The following is a 22,625-nucleotide window of genomic DNA, read 5'->3' as shown; positions in this document are numbered from 1 at the left end:
AAATTTGATTATTGAAGGTGTTTTTAAAAGAGTTAAATTATCTTTACAATTTCACATGGGTTTGATTCAGATTCAATTAGATGGCCCGTTTACACCCAGATGGTGCAACTTACCCACTGACTTGGATCAATTTACCCCTACTTGGGGTAAATTGAGCAACAGGAACACTTTTTTTTAATAAGAAACCATATTTTAGAACCCTTTGTCATCGATGCATTCAGATAATTTAAAATGATAGCAAACATCCTGAAATTACTTTAGATGCTTTTATTGTATTTCTTCCTTATTTTCTCTTATCTTGAGAACCACATAAGTAAAAAATGGCACATCTTACCCCACTCTCCCCTACAATGACATGGCAAATCATTGGCTGTAATCATATCAAACATAGCTAACGCACAACACAAAATTTCACAATATACAAACTGTTGTGCATAAATAACAGTAAAATATAAGCTTTAATTCGTTTAACGCGGAAACATAGGCTAATTACCTTTATGTAAGCCGAGGAGCGTGCACTAATATTTTTAGTGCCGCTTTAACACAAAACAGGAAACTCATTAATATTCATGTAAGACCCGCCCGCCCAGTGTCACTGAAAATCTCAGACACCGAATATTTCAGAACAACGCTAGTCTTATCACCTCATTAAATTGATGTGTAAAGTGTCATCATATTGTAGTAACTGAAATTTTATGAGATTGATGCACTTTGAGTATAGAGTATGTGAGTACAGATGACCTGTTAGTACAGAGCGTACAGTATTACGTTAATTCTGATTTATAGGCAGTGATTTATTCTGCATTTCTTTGTTCTTTATTTTGTCACACATACACATATACAGGTGCTTCCCAATAAATTAGAATGTCGTGGAAATGTTCATTTATTTCCGTAATTCAACTTAAAATGTGAAACTAATATATTACATAGAATTGTAACGTTGTTACATAGAATTTGAATGGCCTTTTCCAAACAATCTTCTCCATGCTGCAGTCATTCCTGCAGCTTGTGCACCTTTTTCTTCCACACTTTTCCCTTCCACTTAACTTTCTATTAATGTGCTTTGATACAGCACTTTGAGAACATCCAACTTCTTTTGCAATTACCTTTTGAGGCTTTCCCTCCTTGTGGAGGGTGTCAATGATGGTTTTCTGCACAACTGTCAGGTCAGCAGTCTTCGCCATGATTGTGAATTCTACTGAACCAGACTGAGAGACCATTTAAAGGCTCAGGAACCCTTTGCGGTTGTTTTGGATTAATTAGCTGATTAGAGTGTGACACTTTGAGCCTGCAATACTGAACCTTTTCACAATATATTAGTTTTCTGAGATTTGGGGTTTGCATAAGCTGTAAGCCATAATCATCAAATTTATAACAAATAAAGGCTTGAAATATCTCACTTTGTATGCAATGAGTGTATATATTATATTAGTTTCACCTTTTAAGTTGAATTACTGAAATAAATGAACTTCTCCACAACATTCTAATTTATTGAGATGCACCTGTAGATGCAGGCTTTCTGGTTTATTATGTGTACCAGGATGGATATAGACTTTCATACAAATTTATGTTTATCTCTTTATCACTTTATCTCTTTCTTCTTTTTGTCAGCAAATACAAAACTGGTCACATTGTGTATAAAGAAAACTAAATGTTATTATATGCAAATTGGTATGCATTTCATGTTTATTTTGTGCATAATTGAATGTTTTTATGTTTAATGTTTTCATAATACAGAGATCGAGGGAAAAACAACAAGTGTTCGTGTTGTCTGTTCTTTAAAATATTTCTGTTCCCCTTTTCAGGGAGACTACACATGTATGTGGACAAGTGTAAATGGAACAGTTTTAACAAATTAGATAACTATCCGATCAGAGAAAATGCATGAAGTGACCAGGTATGTAATCATACATCAGATATTTGTATTGTATAATAGTGTATTGTATAATATTTGTTTTGTATACTAGTGTATTGTATAATAGTGTATCTTGCTGAAAAACACTCAAAGGCTAATTATTTGCTGAAATATACAGGTTTATTAAGAAAGGTACTTTTACAATAAATATTCATATTATATGACTTCAGTAAATGCTCCTTTCAAGTTTTAAAGATTCATTCTTCTTTGACCTGTGAAAGAAGGAAGAGGCAAACATTAGCCTTATTAACAAAAATGTGATCCACTTTACATAATGAAGAGAATACTGATGTGGCAATATCATACAGGATAATGCAATTATCAGAATAATGCAATTATCATAGTTCCACTACTTTTGCTAAGAGATAGTTCATGTATTTGGATAAACAAGTTGAATAAATAATGAAAAAAAAAAAAAAAACTCATCAGTCTAACCTTTCCAGCATCACGGCTCTTAACTTTGAGCTTGTTGACCTGAGACTCAGAAATATCAGCACGCTCCTCAGCCTCCTCAAGCTCATTCTGCACCTTCCTCAACTTGGACAGGTGAGTGTTTGCTTGTTCCTCCTAAAGGTTTTTATATATATATATATATATATATATATATATATATATATATATATATGGTTCATGTATCACATATCATCAAATTAGCATTCCATTATAAATAATTACAGTGTCAAGATGTTCTATTATATTTTACATACCGCCTCTTCAGACTGCCTCTTGTAGGTTTTGACCTTCAGCTGCAATTTGTCCACCAGATCCTGTAGTCTGCTGATGTTCTTCTTGTCCTCGTCAGTCTTCAAAAAAATACACATTTACTAGATTAAGTCTTGATACTTTACTAAAATGAGGCATTGTCAGTACATACACTATTATGCAAACTCTGTTGTCTGAACCAACTTGAGGAATGAGGAATATGGCCATACCTGGTAGGTGAGCTCCTTGACTCTCCTCTCATATTTGCGGACGCCCTTAACAGCATCAACTCCACGTCTTTGCTCTGCTTCAACTTCAGCCTCAAGCTCATGGACCTAAAGAATATTATTGTTAGTCAAACAAATCATAATATATTAGAATATAACAAACTTCACTTTGCCCACATCATAACTACAAAGAGGCTTACTCTGGACTCCAACTTCTGGAGTTGTTTCTTTCCTCCCTTCATGGCCAGATTCTCAGCTTCATCCAGACGGTGCTGCAGGTCCTTCACTGTGACCTCCAGATTCTTCTTCATCCTCTCAAGGTGAGAACTTGTGTCCTGCTCCTTCTTCAGCTCTTCTGCCATCAATGCAGCCTTTTGCATGAATGCAGAAATTCATTAGATCCACATTTTTTTTAAAGTATACAAGTGTCTTGTGAAACATTTGGCAGCTACTGTTGCTCACATCAGTGATGGCCTTCTTGGCCTTCTCCTCTGCATTTCTGGCTTCCTGTACAGTGTCATCAACTTCACTCTGGACATGAATGAGGTCAGCCTCAAGCTTCTTCTTGGTATTTAGGAGACTTGTGTTCTACAAAATGGAAAGCAACAGTTTGAACATTTTGAATGATGCTCTCAATTTCTTTAAAAATCAGGGAAACAATGTGCACTTACCTGAGAGTGCAGCAGCCCAACACGCTCGCTTATATCCACCAGCTCTTGTTCAGCCACTTTGCGGCCTCTCTCGGTCTGCTCCAGAGCAGCTCTCAGCTCCTCAATCTCAGACTGCATCAGAGTGTTTCTGCGCTCCACCATGGCCACCTGCTCCTTCATGTCTTCCTCTCCTCTCTGGGCATCATCAAGGTGCAGCTGGGCATCCTGAAAATTACAAAAGCTTTACAATGAGCATTTCATGTGGTTTCTGTTGGGCTTTACTTAACATATGTTAGATTATAAAAAATATGAATACATCCCAAAGTCGAACAGATGTCACATACCTTGAGTTGTCCCTGAACATTCCTGAGCTGTTTCTGGGCCTCAGCCGCCTGGCGATTGGCATGGCTCAGCTGAATCTCCATCTCATTAAGGTCTCCCTCCATCTTCTTCTTGATTCTCAGGGCATCATTTCTGCTCCTGACTTCAGAGTCCAGAGTGCCCTGCATGGATTCAATGACCCTCTGGCTGTTCCTCTTGATCTGCTCCATCTCCTCATCCTTCTCTGCAAGCTTCCTGTCAATCTCTCCTTTGATCTGGTTTAGCTCGAGCTGGACACGAAGAATCTTGGACTCCTCATGCTCCAGGGTGCCCTATGAAATATAAAATGAAAATATGCATGAAGACCACAGCATTCATGCAAGTTCTAGCAATAATTCCATATTGATCTCCAGATACTGACTTCAGCCTCTTCCAGGGCGGTCTGAATCTCTGACTTCTCAGTCTCCACTGTCTTCTTGGCCTTTTCCAGCTCATGGATGCTCTTACCAGTCTCACCTAACTGCTCTGTCAGATCTGAAATCTCCTCTATAGAAAGAAAAAATATAATATTTATCATAATGAACATTAATTAATCATATGTGCTTACTTTTTAATGCTCACTAAAATTAGAACATTAAAGGCATAGTTCACCCAAAAAAGAAAATTGTCATTAATTGTTTACCATCATGTCGTTCCAAACTCATGAGACTTTCGTTAATCTTCGGAACACAAATGAAGATCTTTTTGATGAAATTTGAGAGCTTTCTGCCCCTCCATAGACAGCTACGCAATTGACACTTTCACATTTCAAAAAGTTCATAGAATGATCGTGAAACTAATCCATATGATTTGAGCGGGACAGAAAGCTCTCAGATTTCATCAAAAAGATCTTCATTTGTGTTCTGAAGATTAACGAAAGTCTCGTGATTTTGGAACAACATGAGGGGGATTAATTAATGAAATAATTTTCAATTTTGGGTGAACTATACCTTCAACTTTTTCTAATTTAACGGTTTCATTCTTACGCTGCAGATTCTTGTTCTCTCTCTTGAGGGTCTCCAGGTGATCCATACTCTCCTCATAGGAGTTCTTCATCTTGAACAGTTCAGTGCTGAGTGAACGAGCCTCTTTCTGGGCACCTTCCAGCTCTGCCTGACCTTCCTCATATTTCTGCTTCCATTCTGCCAGGACCTTTGATGGAGATATTTCAGGATAGAATTTGTTTAAAAAATGTTAAACAAAGCCCATTCCAGCAATATTTACAAAGAGAATATCATAAGACTAAAATTGTTTACCTTGTCAAAGTTCCTCTGCTTCTTGTCAAGGTTGGCAGCCAAACCATTGGCTCTCTCCACATCAATCATGAGGTCCTCCACCTCACCCTGGAGTCTTTGTTTGGTCTTCTCCAGAGATGCACATTTGGAGTTCACTGCCTCAACTTGTTCCTCTGCCTCTTGCAGACGCTGAGCCAGCTTCTTCCTATTAAGTAACACACACTATTTTGAAATCTAATCTATAAAATAGCTGTGAGAGTTGGGAATATAATACAATAATATACATACTTGGACTCTTCAAGCTCTTCAGTGCGCTGGATGGCATCCGTTTCATATTTAGTTCTCCACTGAGCAACCTCACTGTTGGCCTTTGACATTCCCCGCTGCAGCTCAGCCTTTGCCTCCTGCTCTTCCTCAAACTGCTCACGGAGCAAGTCACAGTCATGACGGGCTGATTGCACAGCATGGGCCAGTGCGTTCTTAGCCTAGGAGACAAGGTAACATAATATTAGCTTGTCTCTACAGTAAAGAAATTGACAAGTTTGTACATGTATTGATTATGCTGTATTACCTTAACTTCCTCTTCAACATGCCTCTTAAGCTCCTCAGTTTGCTGAGTAGAAGCTTGTTTGCCTCTGGTGAGCTGAGAAACCAGAGCCTCCTTCTCCTCCAGCTGACGGCCAAGCTCACCTATACAGTTTCACATTCATTGTGTCAGATTGTGATCAGTTCATTTCAAAATACATGGATGAAAGATTGTATTAGTCAACATAAAAAAGTCATCTAACAAGACTTTGTTACAGTGTTATTTGTAATGTTTGATTAATTATTGTTGCTAATTATTACTGATTATTGTTGATGATTATTGTTAATTATTGACATTAATTACTTTTGACAATATTAATTTGTTCATGATTGGTCATAATTTGTCATTAATTACCATTTTCAGTCTGAAATCTTGCTCTTTGAGTACTGAGATCATTTAACTGTCGAATGTTCTCATCATTCTTGGACTTAATTTCACTAAGTTGGTCCTCAAGTGTGCGGCACATCTTCTCAAGATTGCCCTGTAAAATAAAAAAGTCATTAGATATTTCAAAAACTCCAAGACTTCTTATATGCTGGGAAAATGAGTCACAATCAGCACATTTACAAAAATCTAAATTATTTTCACTATTAAAATGATGTATGATTTGTTGGAACCAACATAAAAGCACTGAGCTACACCTATCAGTCATTATTAGTCAATTTTGAGAAAAATCGAGTTAAAGTTTTCTGAAGGTTCCAAAACAAAATCACCTAGCAACCATACCTTAAAATCCCTGGTAATGCATAATCCCATGGTAAAGTAACACGGCAAGTTAGAACGCATATCTATAGGAAAAATATATTCTCAACAATTTTTTCATGATACCACAATTGTTTGATTAACATTGAGAAATACAGCCAATATATTAAGACCTACTGTAATGCAAGGATCTAATTTTTCCCCAACAGTTAACCAAACGTTAACTTAAGACATAACAGATAATGTTTACGTGAATACTTGCCAAGACAGATATTTTGAAATACTGTAATTCTGTGTTCATGTGTATATTGGCATCATACGATCGTCTGAGAAGTGTATTTGTGCGCACACTTCGGATCTGTCAGTCAGCCAGGTAAGATCATCAGCATCAGTTTGACAATCACATTTCATTGGTTCAGACCATCAAGAATTCACTATGAATATTCAAAGTTGGAATGCCGTGAAAATGTACAACTAAAGATACTTTTTAATGTTGAATTACTATTTGGAGCATTGGGATCACTAGAAGAGGGCTTAATGAACACATTTTTGTGAATGAAAATTTTTTTTGACCAAAATTGACATTTTTCATTTGTTTTGCCTGTAGCTCGCAGTTAGCCTGTGCGCATTCCGACTCATTTTGCCAGCACGGGTCAAATATATTATTTAGAATATTTCTCAACCTTTGCTTTGGCAACAGCTTCCATGTTGCTGGAAAGATCGTCAATCTCCATTTTGTATTCGCTCTTCTCTTTCTCAAGCTTCTGCTTGACACGCTGCAGGTTGTCGATTTGCTCTCCCAGCTCGGCCACACTGTCTGCCTGCTTCTTGCGGAGGGCAGCAGCAGTAGCTTCATGCTGGAGGGTGGACTCTTCAAGATCACGACGCAGCTTCTGAAATTCAGCTTCTCGCTTCTTATTCATCTCGATCTGAGCAGAAGTGGCTCCTCCAGCCTCCTCAAGCCTCTCACTGATCTCCTCAAGTTCCCTGGAGAGATCAGCCCTCTGCTTCTCAACCTTGGCACGAGCAGCGCGCTCGGCCTCGATCTCTTCCTCCAGTTCCTCAATGCGAGCCTATGGTGGAAAGTAGTCAATTAGATTTTTGGTTATCTGTATTTGATCATAATTATCTTTTAGTCTTTTAGATCTTTAGTTTTAAAAACAAAACTCAAAATACCTGAAGCTCCTTGATCTTCTTTTGGAGTTGAGCACTCAGAGATTGTTCATCTTCTATCTTGCTGAGAAGCTGGCTTGTTTCAAATTCTTTCCTGCGGGTGTTCAACAATAAGTAGTTGTAAAAAAAAAAATGATAACACAACCATAAAAGTTTTCAATGTTTTCAAAGATGTCCTGCTTTAATTACTTTTTTATTTTTTCATCAGATTGCTGCTTGTCATTCTCCAGGTCCATGACAGACTCTTGGGCTAATTTCAGGTCTCCTTCAAGCTTTCTCTTGGATCTCTCAAGATCCATGCGAAGCTTCTTCTCTTGTTCAAGGGAACCCTCAAGCTACAGGACAATGATATATAAAAGTATGTTCACAGCAGAAAACAGTTGAATTGATGAATTTATATAATTAATTTACATAATAAACTCACATCATCAACTTGCTGCTCAAGCTTTGTCTTGGATTTGGTCAAGCTGTTGACTTTGTCCTCCTCGGCCTGAAGATCATCCAGTGTCTGCTGATGTGCCTCTTGGAGGGCTTTCTTCTCCTTCGTAAGTTTGGCTATGCTCTCATCCTGAGCTGCCATTTCCTCAGTCAAGTTCTTGACCTGTGTGTTTTGTTCCAAATAAGCTTACATTAATTCATATTCTATATCAATATATAAAACAAATATTAAATCTAATCTTAAACCAACCTTATTCTCAGTGGCATGTTTCTCCTTCTCCACTTTAGCCAAGGTGAGCTCCAGGTCATCAATGTCTTTCTTCAGCTCAGAACACTCATCCTCTAGTTTCCTCTTCTTGGCTGTCAGTTCAGCATTGATTTCTTCCTCATCCTCCAGTCTCTCAGTTGTCTCTTTGAGTTTAGCTTCAAGCTGGATTTTGCTCTTGATCAGACCCTCACACCTCTCTTCAGCATCAGAGAGACCCTCAGATTCCTGTTGATAAAATAGATTGCTATTTCATTGGAAACCATATTGCTCATTTTTAATAGAGCCAAAATTCAGTTAATTCAAGGAAATGTTCTCACAGATGCTACTTGCAGCTGCAGATCATTTTTCTCTTGCAGCAGTGATACCATCTTCTCTTCAAGCTCCTTCTTTTTGGCTTCAGACTTTGCTAAAGCCTCTTTGCATTTTGCAAATTCCTCTTTCATGCTTGACAGCTCCTTCTCAGTCTCCGCAGTCTTCAGCAAAGGCTTAATCTTGTAGTAAACCTTCATCCATGGCCAGTGTTTGACATTCATGAATGAGCGGATGTTGTATTGGATAGTGTAAATGGAGTCCCTGTGAATAATTCATCATTAAATGGCATAATCATCAATATGTACTGTTTGCACTGTTATCATTGATGTTATCTTTACTCATGACAATACTAACCTGCTTTCCGTCATTTTCACAAACGCCTTCCTCATCACGTAGCCACGGCCGAGAGCCTGAGTCATTGTGACCAGGGCAGCCAGTTTCTCATCACGCATCTCCTCAAGAGTACCCAGAAGACCAGCTTTGAAGAACACCTGAATTTATGTAAAAAAATAAATCAAAAGATATTGATTTATCCTGTATAGGCTTTATGATCAGGATCAGTGAATCTTTGAAAGTTGTAAAGCTGAATATGAACCTTTGTGTGTCCGAATTTGTACTCCTCATGATCAACGTCGATGGATCCCAGGAGTTTCTCACTGGCCTTCTTGTTATCCATAAACTGTCCATCTGGGATAACCGCGGCATTCAGCACCTTGTATCTGTGGAAAATTAATCAAAATACTTAATGTCTTTTAATTAGGAGCCTCCTACAGGAAATTGTATTTTCACGTAGTCCCATTTACCTCTGCTTAAAGTCACCATATTGGATTCTGCTGGGGAAGCCCTTTCTGCAAATTCTGATGCCTTCCAGTACACCGTTACACCTCAGCTGGTGGATAACCAGGAAGTTCTCCATGAGACCTATAATGAACAGTTCACACCATGAACTTGGTAAATTAACTTCATCATATATATTGAGTGCCAGAATATCTGTAAGCTTTTTAATACTTTACCTGGAGTCTTGGACTCATTAGGAATCAGGCAGCGCACAAAGTGAGGGTGAGTGCTCCTCAAGTTGGTCATGAGTTTACCCAAGTTCTCCTGTGGAGAATAGAAAAGGGTTGGAATGCTTTGAATTTCTTTTGTTCAATATTGCTGTGATGTCATCTCTATACATACCCTGAACTGGGAGGACACAGTCTGCATGGAACCACCCTTCTTCTTGCCTCCCTTTTTAGTAGTATCTATTGATATAAAAGTACAAAGGAACATGTATAAATGCAAAAAACAAGAAAGAAATTTCAAAATTGAATTCAAGTTCAGTTAAATCGATTTTTTTCTTTACCCTCAACAACAGGTGGGTAGAGGGTAGCCAGCAGCTTGTTAGAAGACTTCTGGTACAGCAGCAAAACAGAATCATTTAATGGATCCTTGTTCTTGTCCAACCAGCCAGTGACGTTGTAGTCCACAGTTCCAGCGTAGTGAACTAGGGAGAAGTGGGCTTCAGCCTTGCCTTTGGCAGGCTTTGGTTTCTCGAAAGCTTTGTTCTTGCCAAGATGCTGATCATACAGCTTGTTCTTGAAGGAAGCGTCTGAAGCCTTGGGGAACATGCACTCCTCTTCAAGGATGGAGAAGATACCCATGGGCTGTTTATAAAAGAATGTTGTTTATTACCAAAAATATAAGATTTTGAGAATAGACAATGGAAATTAATAAATTCATAAACCATTAAAAACCTTTTCAATGAGCTCTATGCAAGAAGCCAAGTCCATGCCAAAGTCAATGAACTCCCAAATAATGCCCTCCTTCTTGTATTCTTCTTGTTCCAGAACAAACATGGTGTGGTTGAAAAACTGTTGCAGTTTCTCATTGGTGAAGTTGATGCACAGCTGCTCCATGCTGTTGTACTGATGGAAGAAAAAATAACAGAAACATTCACTGACTAAATACTGAATATGATTCAATTTGACATAAAAATAGATACAAGAATCATTCTTACATCAAAGATCTCAAAGCCAGCAATATCCAGCACACCAATGTAGAAATTTCTTTGTTGTTTTGTGTCCAACATCTGGTTGATACGAATGACCATCCACAAGAACATCCTCTCATAGATAGATTTGGCCAATGCACTAACCGAGTTGTACACCTGTAAGAAGAATAGAGTGGATAATTTATTTTGCATCTGCAATAATTAGCCAGAATTTTAGGTAAAACACATGGACATGCTGGAAATGTTACTATACCTGTGGCACTGTCTGGCCTTTGGTCACATACTCATTTCCGACCTTGACTCTGGGGTAGCACAAAGCCTTCAACATTTCAGCAGAGTTCAAACCCAGAAGGTAGGCAATTTTGTCAGCCTCTGTTAAATACATTTTAAAATAAATTGTCTTTGCTCTAAAGAGTCTTTTGTGCATGTGTAAAAATTATAATAAATCAGGCACCAAGTACTGTCACTTTTATTTTTTGATTTATTTTTATGCACAGCGTTGCATACTTCTAATTTATATTTACACTAAACATTTTACACACAAGTTCTGTGATTTATCAGCAAAGTTAATGCAACTGTTACTATTGTAAAGGCCAGAATGAAAAATAAGCAATTAGACCGAGAAGTCTCACCCTCATTGCCATCAGGCTCAGCCTGCTCCTCACGCTGCTTCTGCTTGAACTTCATGTTACCATGATGAAGCACAGCTCCAGTAAACTTGTAGATACCCATTTTCTCCTCATTATTGAAACCCAGAATGTCAATAGCGTCCTGTAAATTACAGAAAAGAATGAGATCTATGATTTTCCATATTTATATAGAATATGTCAATGTTCAAACAGCAATGACTCACATCAGTAGCATCCAGCTCCACTTTATCATCAATGCTGGCCACTGTGATCTGACCCTGACTGCACATGGGGAAGTCATATGGGTTGGTGGTGATGAGCGTCATTTCTGTAAAATACATCGATTTTTTGAAAGAGTATCTTACAATATTATCTGGCATTTAAACACAGAATGAAATATGTGCACCTACCAATCAGCTCAGGCTTATGGTTGGTCATCATCTGGTAGAAGATGTGGTAGCCTCTCTCATCTGGAAGCTGGAATGACACTCTAGACTTCTCCAGCAGATCTGTTGAGAGAATGTACTTGAGTCACAATCATCTGAAGAGTGACAGACAAAGACAAATGTGCCAGATGGATCAATGAAATTATGTCCACCTACATGTCTCAATGTCAGCACTGGCCAGTTTTCCAGATGTACCGAAGTGAATTCTGATGAATTTACCCTGTTTAAAACAAAATAGCATAATACATAAATAAATAAAATAACTCTGTATAGAAAAATCAAACACAACTGACCAACTTTACTGTAAATAAAAAGTGGTGAACTTACAAAACGAGAGGAGTTGTCATTTCTCACAGTCTTGGCATTACCATAAGACTCAAGCAGAGGGTTGGCAGCAATGATCTGGTCCTCAAGAGAGCCCTGTGTTGTTTGAAGGGTTATTTTTTAAAAGTTATTTTACATTTAAAGACTGTTTGCAGGCATTTCACAAATTCACACATCATATAGTTTGTGAGACGAGTGTAACTTCTTTCAAAATAATATATATGACATAGTTTATATCTCACACCTTTATTTTGCTGTCCTCTTTCTTCTTCTCACCACCTGACACTGCAACTGTGGCAAAGTACTGGATGACACGTTTGGTGTTCACAGTCTTTCCAGCACCGGATTCTCCACTGGTTTATGAGAGATTAGAAAACAGATGATTAAAAGACATGTAGACTTTTCAAAGTATATTCAATTATATTTACTAAATATCTCCATATAGATTTGCCATCTGCATTATACTTTAAATGTTTTATTTTTGTCAAGGTCTAAGATTAAAAGAAAATACTTACGTCAGATTGTGATCAGTTCATTTCAAAATACATGGATGAAAGATTGTATTAGTCAACATAAAAAAGTCATCTAACAAGACTTTGTTACAGTGTTATTTGTAATGTTTGATTAATTATTGTTGCTAATTATTACTGATTATTGTTGATGATTATTGTTAATTATTGACATTAATTACTTTTGACAATATTAATTTGTTCATGATTGGTCATAATTTGTCATTAATTACCATTTTCAGTCTGAAATCTTGCTCTTTGAGTACTGAGATCATTTAACTGTCGAATGTTCTCATCATTCTTGGACTTAATTTCACTAAGTTGGTCCTCAAGTGTGCGGCACATCTTCTCAAGATTGCCCTGTAAAATAAAAAAGTCATTAGATATTTCAAAAACTCCAAGACTTCTTATATGCTGGGAAAATGAGTCACAATCAGCACATTTACAAAAATCTAAATTATTTTCACTATTAAAATGATGTATGATTTGTTGGAACCAACATAAAAGCACTGAGCTACACCTATCAGTCATTATTAGTCAATTTTGAGAAAAATCGAGTTAAAGTTTTCTGAAGGTTCCAAAACAAAATCACCTAGCAACCATACCTTAAAATCCCTGGTAATGCATAATCCCATGGTAAAGTAACACGGCAAGTTAGAACGCATATCTATAGGAAAAATATATTCTCAACAATTTTTTCATGATACCACAATTGTTTGATTAACATTGAGAAATACAGCCAATATATTAAGACCTACTGTAATGCAAGGATCTAATTTTTCCCCAACAGTTAACCAAACGTTAACTTAAGACATAACAGATAATGTTTACGTGAATACTTGCCAAGACAGATATTTTGAAATACTGTAATTCTGTGTTCATGTGTATATTGGCATCATACGATCGTCTGAGAAGTGTATTTGTGCGCACACTTCGGATCTGTCAGTCAGCCAGGTAAGATCATCAGCATCAGTTTGACAATCACATTTCATTGGTTCAGACCATCAAGAATTCACTATGAATATTCAAAGTTGGAATGCCGTGAAAATGTACAACTAAAGATACTTTTTAATGTTGAATTACTATTTGGAGCATTGGGATCACTAGAAGAGGGCTTAATGAACACATTTTTGTGAATGAAAATTTTTTTTGACCAAAATTGACATTTTTCATTTGTTTTGCCTGTAGCTCGCAGTTAGCCTGTGCGCATTCCGACTCATTTTGCCAGCACGGGTCAAATATATTATTTAGAATATTTCTCAACCTTTGCTTTGGCAACAGCTTCCATGTTGCTGGAAAGATCGTCAATCTCCATTTTGTATTCGCTCTTCTCTTTCTCAAGCTTCTGCTTGACACGCTGCAGGTTGTCGATTTGCTCTCCCAGCTCGGCCACACTGTCTGCCTGCTTCTTGCGGAGGGCAGCAGCAGTAGCTTCATGCTGGAGGGTGGACTCTTCAAGATCACGACGCAGCTTCTGAAATTCAGCTTCTCGCTTCTTATTCATCTCGATCTGAGCAGAAGTGGCTCCTCCAGCCTCCTCAAGCCTCTCACTGATCTCCTCAAGTTCCCTGGAGAGATCAGCCCTCTGCTTCTCAACCTTGGCACGAGCAGCGCGCTCGGCCTCGATCTCTTCCTCCAGTTCCTCAATGCGAGCCTATGGTGGAAAGTAGTCAATTAGATTTTTGGTTATCTGTATTTGATCATAATTATCTTTTAGTCTTTTAGATCTTTAGTTTTAAAAACAAAACTCAAAATACCTGAAGCTCCTTGATCTTCTTTTGGAGTTGAGCACTCAGAGATTGTTCATCTTCTATCTTGCTGAGAAGCTGGCTTGTTTCAAATTCTTTCCTGCGGGTGTTCAACAATAAGTAGTTGTAAAAAAAAAAATGATAACACAACCATAAAAGTTTTCAATGTTTTCAAAGATGTCCTGCTTTAATTACTTTTTTATTTTTTCATCAGATTGCTGCTTGTCATTCTCCAGGTCCATGACAGACTCTTGGGCTAATTTCAGGTCTCCTTCAAGCTTTCTCTTGGATCTCTCAAGATCCATGCGAAGCTTCTTCTCTTGTTCAAGGGAACCCTCAAGCTACAGGACAATGATATATAAAAGTATGTTCACAGCAGAAAACAGTTGAATTGATGAATTTATATAATTAATTTACATAATAAACTCACATCATCAACTTGCTGCTCAAGCTTTGTCTTGGATTTGGTCAAGCTGTTGACTTTGTCCTCCTCGGCCTGAAGATCATCCAGTGTCTGCTGATGTGCCTCTTGGAGGGCTTTCTTCTCCTTCGTAAGTTTGGCTATGCTCTCATCCTGAGCTGCCATTTCCTCAGTCAAGTTCTTGACCTGTGTGTTTTGTTCCAAATAAGCTTACATTAATTCATATTCTATATCAATATATAAAACAAATATTAAATCTAATCTTAAACCAACCTTATTCTCAGTGGCATGTTTCTCCTTCTCCACTTTAGCCAAGGTGAGCTCCAGGTCATCAATGTCTTTCTTCAGCTCAGAACACTCATCCTCTAGTTTCCTCTTCTTGGCTGTCAGTTCAGCATTGATTTCTTCCTCATCCTCCAGTCTCTCAGTTGTCTCTTTGAGTTTAGCTTCAAGCTGGATTTTGCTCTTGATCAGACCCTCACACCTCTCTTCAGCATCAGAGAGACCCTCAGATTCCTGTTGATAAAATAGATTGCTATTTCATTGGAAACCATATTGCTCATTTTTAATAGAGCCAAAATTCAGTTAATTCAAGGAAATGTTCTCACAGATGCTACTTGCAGCTGCAGATCATTTTTCTCTTGCAGCAGTGATACCATCTTCTCTTCAAGCTCCTTCTTTTTGGCTTCAGACTTTGCTAAAGCCTCTTTGCATTTTGCAAATTCCTCTTTCATGCTTGACAGCTCCTTCTCAGTCTCCGCAGTCTTCAGCAAAGGCTTAATCTTGTAGTAAACCTTCATCCATGGCCAGTGTTTGACATTCATGAATGAGCGGATGTTGTATTGGATAGTGTAAATGGAGTCCCTGTGAATAATTCATCATTAAATGGCATAATCATCAATATGTACTGTTTGCACTGTTATCATTGATGTTATCTTTACTCATGACAATACTAACCTGCTTTCCGTCATTTTCACAAACGCCTTCCTCATCACGTAGCCACGGCCGAGAGCCTGAGTCATTGTGACCAGGGCAGCCAGTTTCTCATCACGCATCTCCTCAAGAGTACCCAGAAGACCAGCTTTGAAGAACACCTGAATTTATGTAAAAAAATAAATCAAAAGATATTGATTTATCCTGTATAGGCTTTATGATCAGGATCAGTGAATCTTTGAAAGTTGTAAAGCTGAATATGAACCTTTGTGTGTCCGAATTTGTACTCCTCATGATCAACGTCGATGGATCCCAGGAGTTTCTCACTGGCCTTCTTGTTATCCATAAACTGTCCATCTGGGATAACCGCGGCATTCAGCACCTTGTATCTGTGGAAAATTAATCAAAATACTTAATGTCTTTTAATTAGGAGCCTCCTACAGGAAATTGTATTTTCACGTAGTCCCATTTACCTCTGCTTAAAGTCACCATATTGGATTCTGCTGGGGAAGCCCTTTCTGCAAATTCTGATGCCTTCCAGTACACCGTTACACCTCAGCTGGTGGATAACCAGGAAGTTCTCCATGAGACCTATAATGAACAGTTCACACCATGAACTTGGTAAATTAACTTCATCATATATATTGAGTGCCAGAATATCTGTAAGCTTTTTAATACTTTACCTGGAGTCTTGGACTCATTAGGAATCAGGCAGCGCACAAAGTGAGGGTGAGTGCTCCTCAAGTTGGTCATGAGTTTACCCAAGTTCTCCTGTGGAGAATAGAAAAGGGTTGGAATGCTTTGAATTTCTTTTGTTCAATATTGCTGTGATGTCATCTCTATACATACCCTGAACTGGGAGGACACAGTCTGCATGGAACCACCCTTCTTCTTGCCTCCCTTTTTAGTAGTATCTATTGATATAAAAGTACAAAGGAACATGTATAAATGCAAAAAACAAGAAAGAAATTTCAAAATTGAATTCAAGTTCAGTTAAATCGATTTTTTTCTTTACCCTCAACAACAGGTGGGTAGAGGGTAGCCAGCAGCTTGTTAGAAGACTTCTGGTACAGCAGCAAAACAGAATCATTTAATGGATCCTTGTTCTTGTCCAACCAGCCAGTGACGTTGTAGTCCACAGTTCCAGCGTAGTGAACTAGGGAGAAGTGGGCTTCAGCCTTGCCTTTGGCAGGCTTTGGTTTCTCGAAAGCTTTGTTCTTGCCAAGATGCTGATCATACAGCTTGTTCTTGAAGGAAGCGTCTGAAGCCTTGGGGAACATGCACTCCTCTTCAAGGATGGAGAAGATACCCATGGGCTGTTTATAAAAGAATGTTGTTTATTACCAAAAATATAAGATTTTGAGAATAGACAATGGAAATTAATAAATTCATAAACCATTAAAAACCTTTTCAATGAGCTCTATGCAAGAAGCCAAGTCCATGCCAAAGTCAATGAACTCCCAAATAATGCCCTCCTTCTTGTATTCTTCTTGTTCCAGAACAAACATGGTGTGGTTGAAAAACTGTTGCAGTTTCTCATTGGTGAAGTTGATGCACAGCTGCTCCATGCTGTTGTACTGATGGAAGAAAAAATAACAGAAACATTCACTGACTAAATACTGAATATGATTCAATTTGACATAAAAATAGATACAAGAATCATTCTTACATCAAAGATCTCAAAGCCAGCAATATCCAGCACACCAATGTAGAAATTTCTTTGTTGTTTTGTGTCCAACATCTGGTTGATACGAATGACCATCCACAAGAACATCCTCTCATAGATAGATTTGGCCAATGCACTAACCGAGTTGTACACCTGTAAGAAGAATAGAGTGGATAATTTATTTTGCATCTGCAATAATTAGCCAGAATTTTAGGTAAAACACATGGACATGCTGGAAATGTTACTATACCTGTGGCACTGTCTGGCCTTTGGTCACATACTCATTTCCGACCTTGACTCTGGGGTAGCACAAAGCCTTCAACATTTCAGCAGAGTTCAAACCCAGAAGGTAGGCAATTTTGTCAGCCTCTGTTAAATACATTTTAAAATAAATTGTCTTTGCTCTAAAGAGTCTTTTGTGCATGTGTAAAAATTATAATAAATCAGGCACCAAGTACTGTCACTTTTATTTTTTGATTTATTTTTATGCACAGCGTTGCATACTTCTAATTTATATTTACACTAAACATTTTACACACAAGTTCTGTGATTTATCAGCAAAGTTAATGCAACTGTTACTATTGTAAAGGCCAGAATGAAAAATAAGCAATTAGACCGAGAAGTCTCACCCTCATTGCCATCAGGCTCAGCCTGCTCCTCACGCTGCTTCTGCTTGAACTTCATGTTACCATGATGAAGCACAGCTCCAGTAAACTTGTAGATACCCATTTTCTCCTCATTATTGAAACCCAGAATGTCAATAGCGTCCTGTAAATTACAGAAAAGAATGAGATCTATGATTTTCCATATTTATATAGAATATGTCAATGTTCAAACAGCAATGACTCACATCAGTAGCATCCAGCTCCACTTTATCATCAATGCTGGCCACTGTGATCTGACCCTGACTGCACATGGGGAAGTCATATGGGTTGGTGGTGATGAGCGTCATTTCTGTAAAATACATCGATTTTTTGAAAGAGTATCTTACAATATTATCTGGCATTTAAACACAGAATGAAATATGTGCACCTACCAATCAGCTCAGGCTTATGGTTGGTCATCATCTGGTAGAAGATGTGGTAGCCTCTCTCATCTGGAAGCTGGAATGACACTCTAGACTTCTCCAGCAGATCTGTTGAGAGAATGTACTTGAGTCACAATCATCTGAAGAGTGACAGACAAAGACAAATGTGCCAGATGGATCAATGAAATTATGTCCACCTACATGTCTCAATGTCAGCACTGGCCAGTTTTCCAGATGTACCGAAGTGAATTCTGATGAATTTACCCTGTTTAAAACAAAATAGCATAATACATAAATAAATAAAATAACTCTGTATAGAAAAATCAAACACAACTGACCAACTTTACTGTAAATAAAAAGTGGTGAACTTACAAAACGAGAGGAGTTGTCATTTCTCACAGTCTTGGCATTACCATAAGACTCAAGCAGAGGGTTGGCAGCAATGATCTGGTCCTCAAGAGAGCCCTGTGTTGTTTGAAGGGTTATTTTTTAAAAGTTATTTTACATTTAAAGACTGTTTGCAGGCATTTCACAAATTCACACATCATATAGTTTGTGAGACGAGTGTAACATCTTTCAAAATAATATATATGACATAGTTTATATCTCACACCTTTATTTTGCTGTCCTCTTTCTTCTTCTCACCACCTGACACTGCAACTGTGGCAAAGTACTGGATGACACGTTTGGTGTTCACAGTCTTTCCAGCACCGGATTCTCCACTGGTTTATGAGAGATTAGAAAACAGATGATTAAAAGACATGTAGACTTTTCAAAGTATATTCAATTATATTTACTAAATATCTCCATATAGATTTGCCATCTGCATTATACTTTAAATGTTTTATTTTTGTCAAGGTCTAAGATTAAAAGAAAATACTTACGTAATCAGGACAGACTGGTTTTCTCTATCTGTTGATTGTAATTTGTAAAATATCCGGTAAATATTTCTTATGTTAACAGCATCATCTAATTCACCTTAATGAATTCTACAGAATTCAATTCCATAAATTCTTACCAGTCTGCATAAACTGATAGGCGTTGTCAGAGACAGAGAAGATGTGGGGTGGGGCCTCCATACGCTTTTTGCCTCTGTAAGCACTCACCACTTCTGAATCATACACTGGGAGCCACTTGTAGGGGTTCACAGTTGCGCAGAATAGTCCAGAGTAAGTCTGAAATGAGCAGAGAAGTGGTTAGATTGCAATAACACAGAAAAATTGAGCTTAAATGCTTTTTTATGTTTCAGAATTTACGTAGATCATCCATGCAGCATAACGCTCTTTGAGGTTATACAGCACAGAGGCTTCATTGAGATGGGTCATCATGGCCATGTCCTCAATCTTGTCATACTTGGGAGGATTCATTGGGTAGACATCTTCTTCCTTAGCAACTCTTTCCTGTTAATGTGATAAATTAGATATTAGATATAAAATAAAACAATGTGATAAGTCATTTAAATTAAAAATTACCTCCTTAGTGTCAAGCAAAACAACTGTGACTTTGCCACCGTCTTTGCTCTTGATTGTTCCCTTGAGGTACAACTCTTTGACATCAGCCACATAGCAGGCAGACTTGGCATCAAATGGTTTGGTTTGAGCCTCGATTCTCTCCTTCTCAGGCTTACGAAGGTAAATGGAAGCCTTGCCATAAGCGGCCATCTCCGCGTCCGTACTCATGGTGGCGGCTTACTAAAGAGAGAAAATATAAACTTATGCATGAAAAATGTAATCAATATTTCATGTAACAATAAAGGCAAGACTCATGAAATGAAACACATGAATTGTGTTAGGAAAGAGGCATATTCCTGAGTTTAGGATTACACATGAATACAGACACATAAAACAATACTAGATAAACATTTAGATAGCAAGCAAGAAGCAGGTAAGGGGCCCATGAACGGCAAAAACTGAATAGAATATAGAGACTGAATATGTCTTTCTGGTGATGAAACTGATATGCTGTTGTCAGGACACAGCACATACAGTACAGTATGAATTGTGGCATATATGAAGTTTCAGGTCAATACAGAGATTCTCACTGTCGACTATGAGTCTCACTTGTGGACTTTCTGCTAGAGTGCATCCTCTGGCTACGAGCATGGATTAAATTACATGTGTGTACTCGCTAATGCTCACAACACCCTGTATTGGGTAAAAATAGAAAAAATTAAAAATTTTCTCCACTGTAGATAAGTGTATTTGGGTTTTTTTTCTTCGTGGATGCATAAGATTTCCTGACAAAAATGAAGAAATTACTGTCACAGATTTTTTTATCATAATAATTTAATGTTACGATAAAACTTTAGATCTTTCTAATGATTTATATTTATGCAAATGTCATCATAGATTCTGATAGCAACACTGCATGCCAACAGTTCTGTATAGAGCCAATTTCATGTTTTGCTATATTTTAGCATCATCAATTGGCCCTTTCCCGCTTCTTTTTCCTTTTCGAGTCTACACAGAAAGGTGTCAAATTTGGTGAAAATGTTTAATTTAATTTAAGAGATATAGCCACTTATAAATAGTTGACATACATGTATATATCATAACAGAAAACTAGATCAAAGGGAGCAATCAACTCACCATGAGTTAAGATTTTTTTTGTTTGTTTTTTAACAGTTTTCAAGTTATTAGCAAGAGTACAAGTATGGATAGTTTGTGGTGCTAGAGGGTTTGAGTTAAAGACTCCACATTTGCTGTGTTTCATGTTCAGACTATCCTCTATGCTTGTGCCAAATTTGTATAACTTTCCCACAAGGGGTTCTATGGGCTCTCATAGACTCAAAAGTGAAAGGAGAAAAACAGAATACAATCCAACACACAATAAAAACCAAATACAATATGCTTGGCCCTTAAATAAAGGGTCAATGGGACCCCTTCCTTAAATTCATCTTACATTTTAAACACATTTATTTGCAAATAAATTAACCAAGTTTTTGAAAGCAACATGCTTCCCCAGTTTTCGTCTATAATACAGACTATAACAACTGTTTTCCTCTACCCTTATCCACACACTGAATCATAAACTCACTTGCCTTTTGTCCTGTGAGACCAGATGAAATTTTATCTACCCTTGAACTAAAAGAAAATTAAATTCATTAAAATGTATAAATAAATAAAAAAACACAGTTACTTTAAGTACAGATGTATACGTGATGATGATAAAATGCCCTTCAGTCACAATCACTACAGGCTCTTACCACTGGATGGAACTTCTGAGGTCTTCTCTGCATCCCTTCTGGTCTACCCTCTTGGCTTTTATAGAAGTTGATCATGCACACTAAGCAGAATCTATACATGGGTAACCTCATATATTCTGATATATGATGAGCTTTCTTGACCCCTTTTATAAGAACTTTATGGACAGACTCACAAACATCCTACCTAATGGAATCAGTCATAAGTCAAACCTTTATTGCTTAAAAATATATAGGTAACAGCTTCAATCTCAGAGTTCATGTGTATTATAATTATTTATTTTTAGTCTATTAATATCTTACTTTGACATATGACACACACTGAAGTAAATAAATCCTTTTTTGGGAAGAGAGTGCATTCAGCTACCCCTCCCATTTTTTTAATCAGAAAACATTTCACCTTTCACCTTTTCACCCATGGATGTTCTTGTAGCAGGCTAGTGTGGCAGCAATAGGGCTAAACAATAAAATATATTACAAATCTGTCAAGATATATAGTTCAAGAATATAGAAAAATACTGGAAAATATGTCTAATACAGTGAAAACACACAACAAATGGCAGACTTTTTCAGACTGTTCTGACTCAGGTTCCTATGTCTTTTCTAACTGATCGGACTTATAGTTTTTCTAAAATGACGATCAAAACTTGGAAAAAATCCCATTTACATTGATGGAGTTATCAAATGAGCCAAGGTTGTTTAAACCTCAAATTTAAACACCCAGAAGCCCAATCAACTTGGATATTTAAGTCAATTCAACTTAAATTACATTAAACTGGCTTAAAAAATTAGCTGAATCGTGTGTAACTAAAAAGTTGAAAATTACTTAATGTATTTGAATGAGTTAAAGCAATGTTAAAACATATGTCATAACTTATTGATCATATAATTTTTTACATTGTAGGCATCGTACACTTAACAACTTTGTAATAGTTACAAAGGAAAAACTCGGTATCATACACTATCAAATCGTTCTGATCACAACAAACTTGCCTTGTTGCCTTGTTGCTAGGAGATGCATGGAAAATGAAAACTGTGTGCTCTAAACTAGGCTCAATATATCAACCATTTTTGATATCCTCCGACTGGATGTAATCAAACTTTAGTCGCTTTTCCACCTTTGGGCCGAACAGAAGTAACAGTAAGGAATGGTTCCAGT

The 22,625-nt window shown here is 37.4% G+C and overlaps 1 protein-coding gene across 1 annotated transcript; it reads right to left on the bottom strand.

Annotated features, from left to right (window-relative positions):
• Window positions 1-2,019: 2,019 nt before the first annotated feature.
• LOC307127997 (uncharacterized protein) lies at window positions 2,020-21,500 on the bottom strand. Its single transcript, XM_079819509.1, has 63 exons — window positions 21,470-21,500; window positions 21,305-21,347; window positions 19,737-19,955; window positions 19,521-19,664; window positions 19,283-19,439; window positions 19,149-19,176; window positions 18,878-18,986; window positions 18,637-18,729; window positions 18,466-18,529; window positions 18,274-18,372; window positions 18,088-18,191; window positions 17,867-18,005; window positions 17,488-17,606; window positions 17,241-17,390; window positions 16,978-17,148; window positions 16,587-16,887; window positions 16,421-16,485; window positions 16,255-16,342; window positions 16,045-16,162; window positions 15,837-15,960; window positions 15,596-15,732; window positions 15,247-15,502; window positions 14,912-15,154; window positions 14,648-14,824; window positions 14,413-14,558; window positions 14,227-14,317; window positions 13,734-14,123; window positions 12,703-12,829; window positions 12,205-12,308; window positions 11,964-12,056; window positions 11,793-11,856; window positions 11,601-11,699; window positions 11,415-11,518; window positions 11,194-11,332; window positions 10,815-10,933; window positions 10,568-10,717; window positions 10,305-10,475; window positions 9,914-10,214; window positions 9,748-9,812; window positions 9,582-9,669; window positions 9,372-9,489; window positions 9,164-9,287; window positions 8,923-9,059; window positions 8,574-8,829; window positions 8,239-8,481; window positions 7,975-8,151; window positions 7,740-7,885; window positions 7,554-7,644; window positions 7,061-7,450; window positions 6,030-6,156; window positions 5,661-5,779; window positions 5,378-5,574; window positions 5,111-5,294; window positions 4,841-5,006; window positions 4,237-4,361; window positions 3,839-4,147; window positions 3,516-3,719; window positions 3,307-3,432; window positions 3,045-3,215; window positions 2,848-2,952; window positions 2,623-2,718; window positions 2,351-2,482; window positions 2,020-2,127 (listed from the first exon to the last, which is right to left on the bottom strand). The coding sequence occupies exons 3-63, from the start codon at window positions 19,941-19,943 to the stop codon at window positions 2,113-2,115; spliced, it is 9,102 nt and encodes a 3,033-aa protein (XP_079675635.1). The 5' UTR covers window positions 19,944-19,955; window positions 21,305-21,347; window positions 21,470-21,500; the 3' UTR covers window positions 2,020-2,112.
• Between the last annotated feature and the right edge of the window lie 1,125 nt (window positions 21,501-22,625).

Source organism: Gobio gobio (genome assembly GCF_949357685.1).
Source record: "Gobio gobio genome assembly, chromosome: 6".
Lineage (NCBI taxonomy): Eukaryota > Metazoa > Chordata > Actinopteri > Cypriniformes > Gobionidae > Gobio > Gobio gobio.
This window is presented reverse-complemented; position numbering and strand designations above follow the sequence as displayed.

Bases quoted from the DNA above. Each gene is read 5' to 3' on its own strand.
- LOC307127997 (XM_079819509.1), bottom strand. From the start codon at position 19,943: ATGAGTACGGACGCGGAGATGGCCGCTTATGGCAAGGCTTCCATTTAC. The intron at 16,486-16,586 runs GTAAAGAAAAAA...TTATATCAATAG, and splicing joins CTACCCACCTGTTGTTGAGG to ATACTACTAAAAAGGGAGGC. The intron at 9,813-9,913 runs GTAAAGAAAAAA...TTATATCAATAG, and splicing joins CTACCCACCTGTTGTTGAGG to ATACTACTAAAAAGGGAGGC.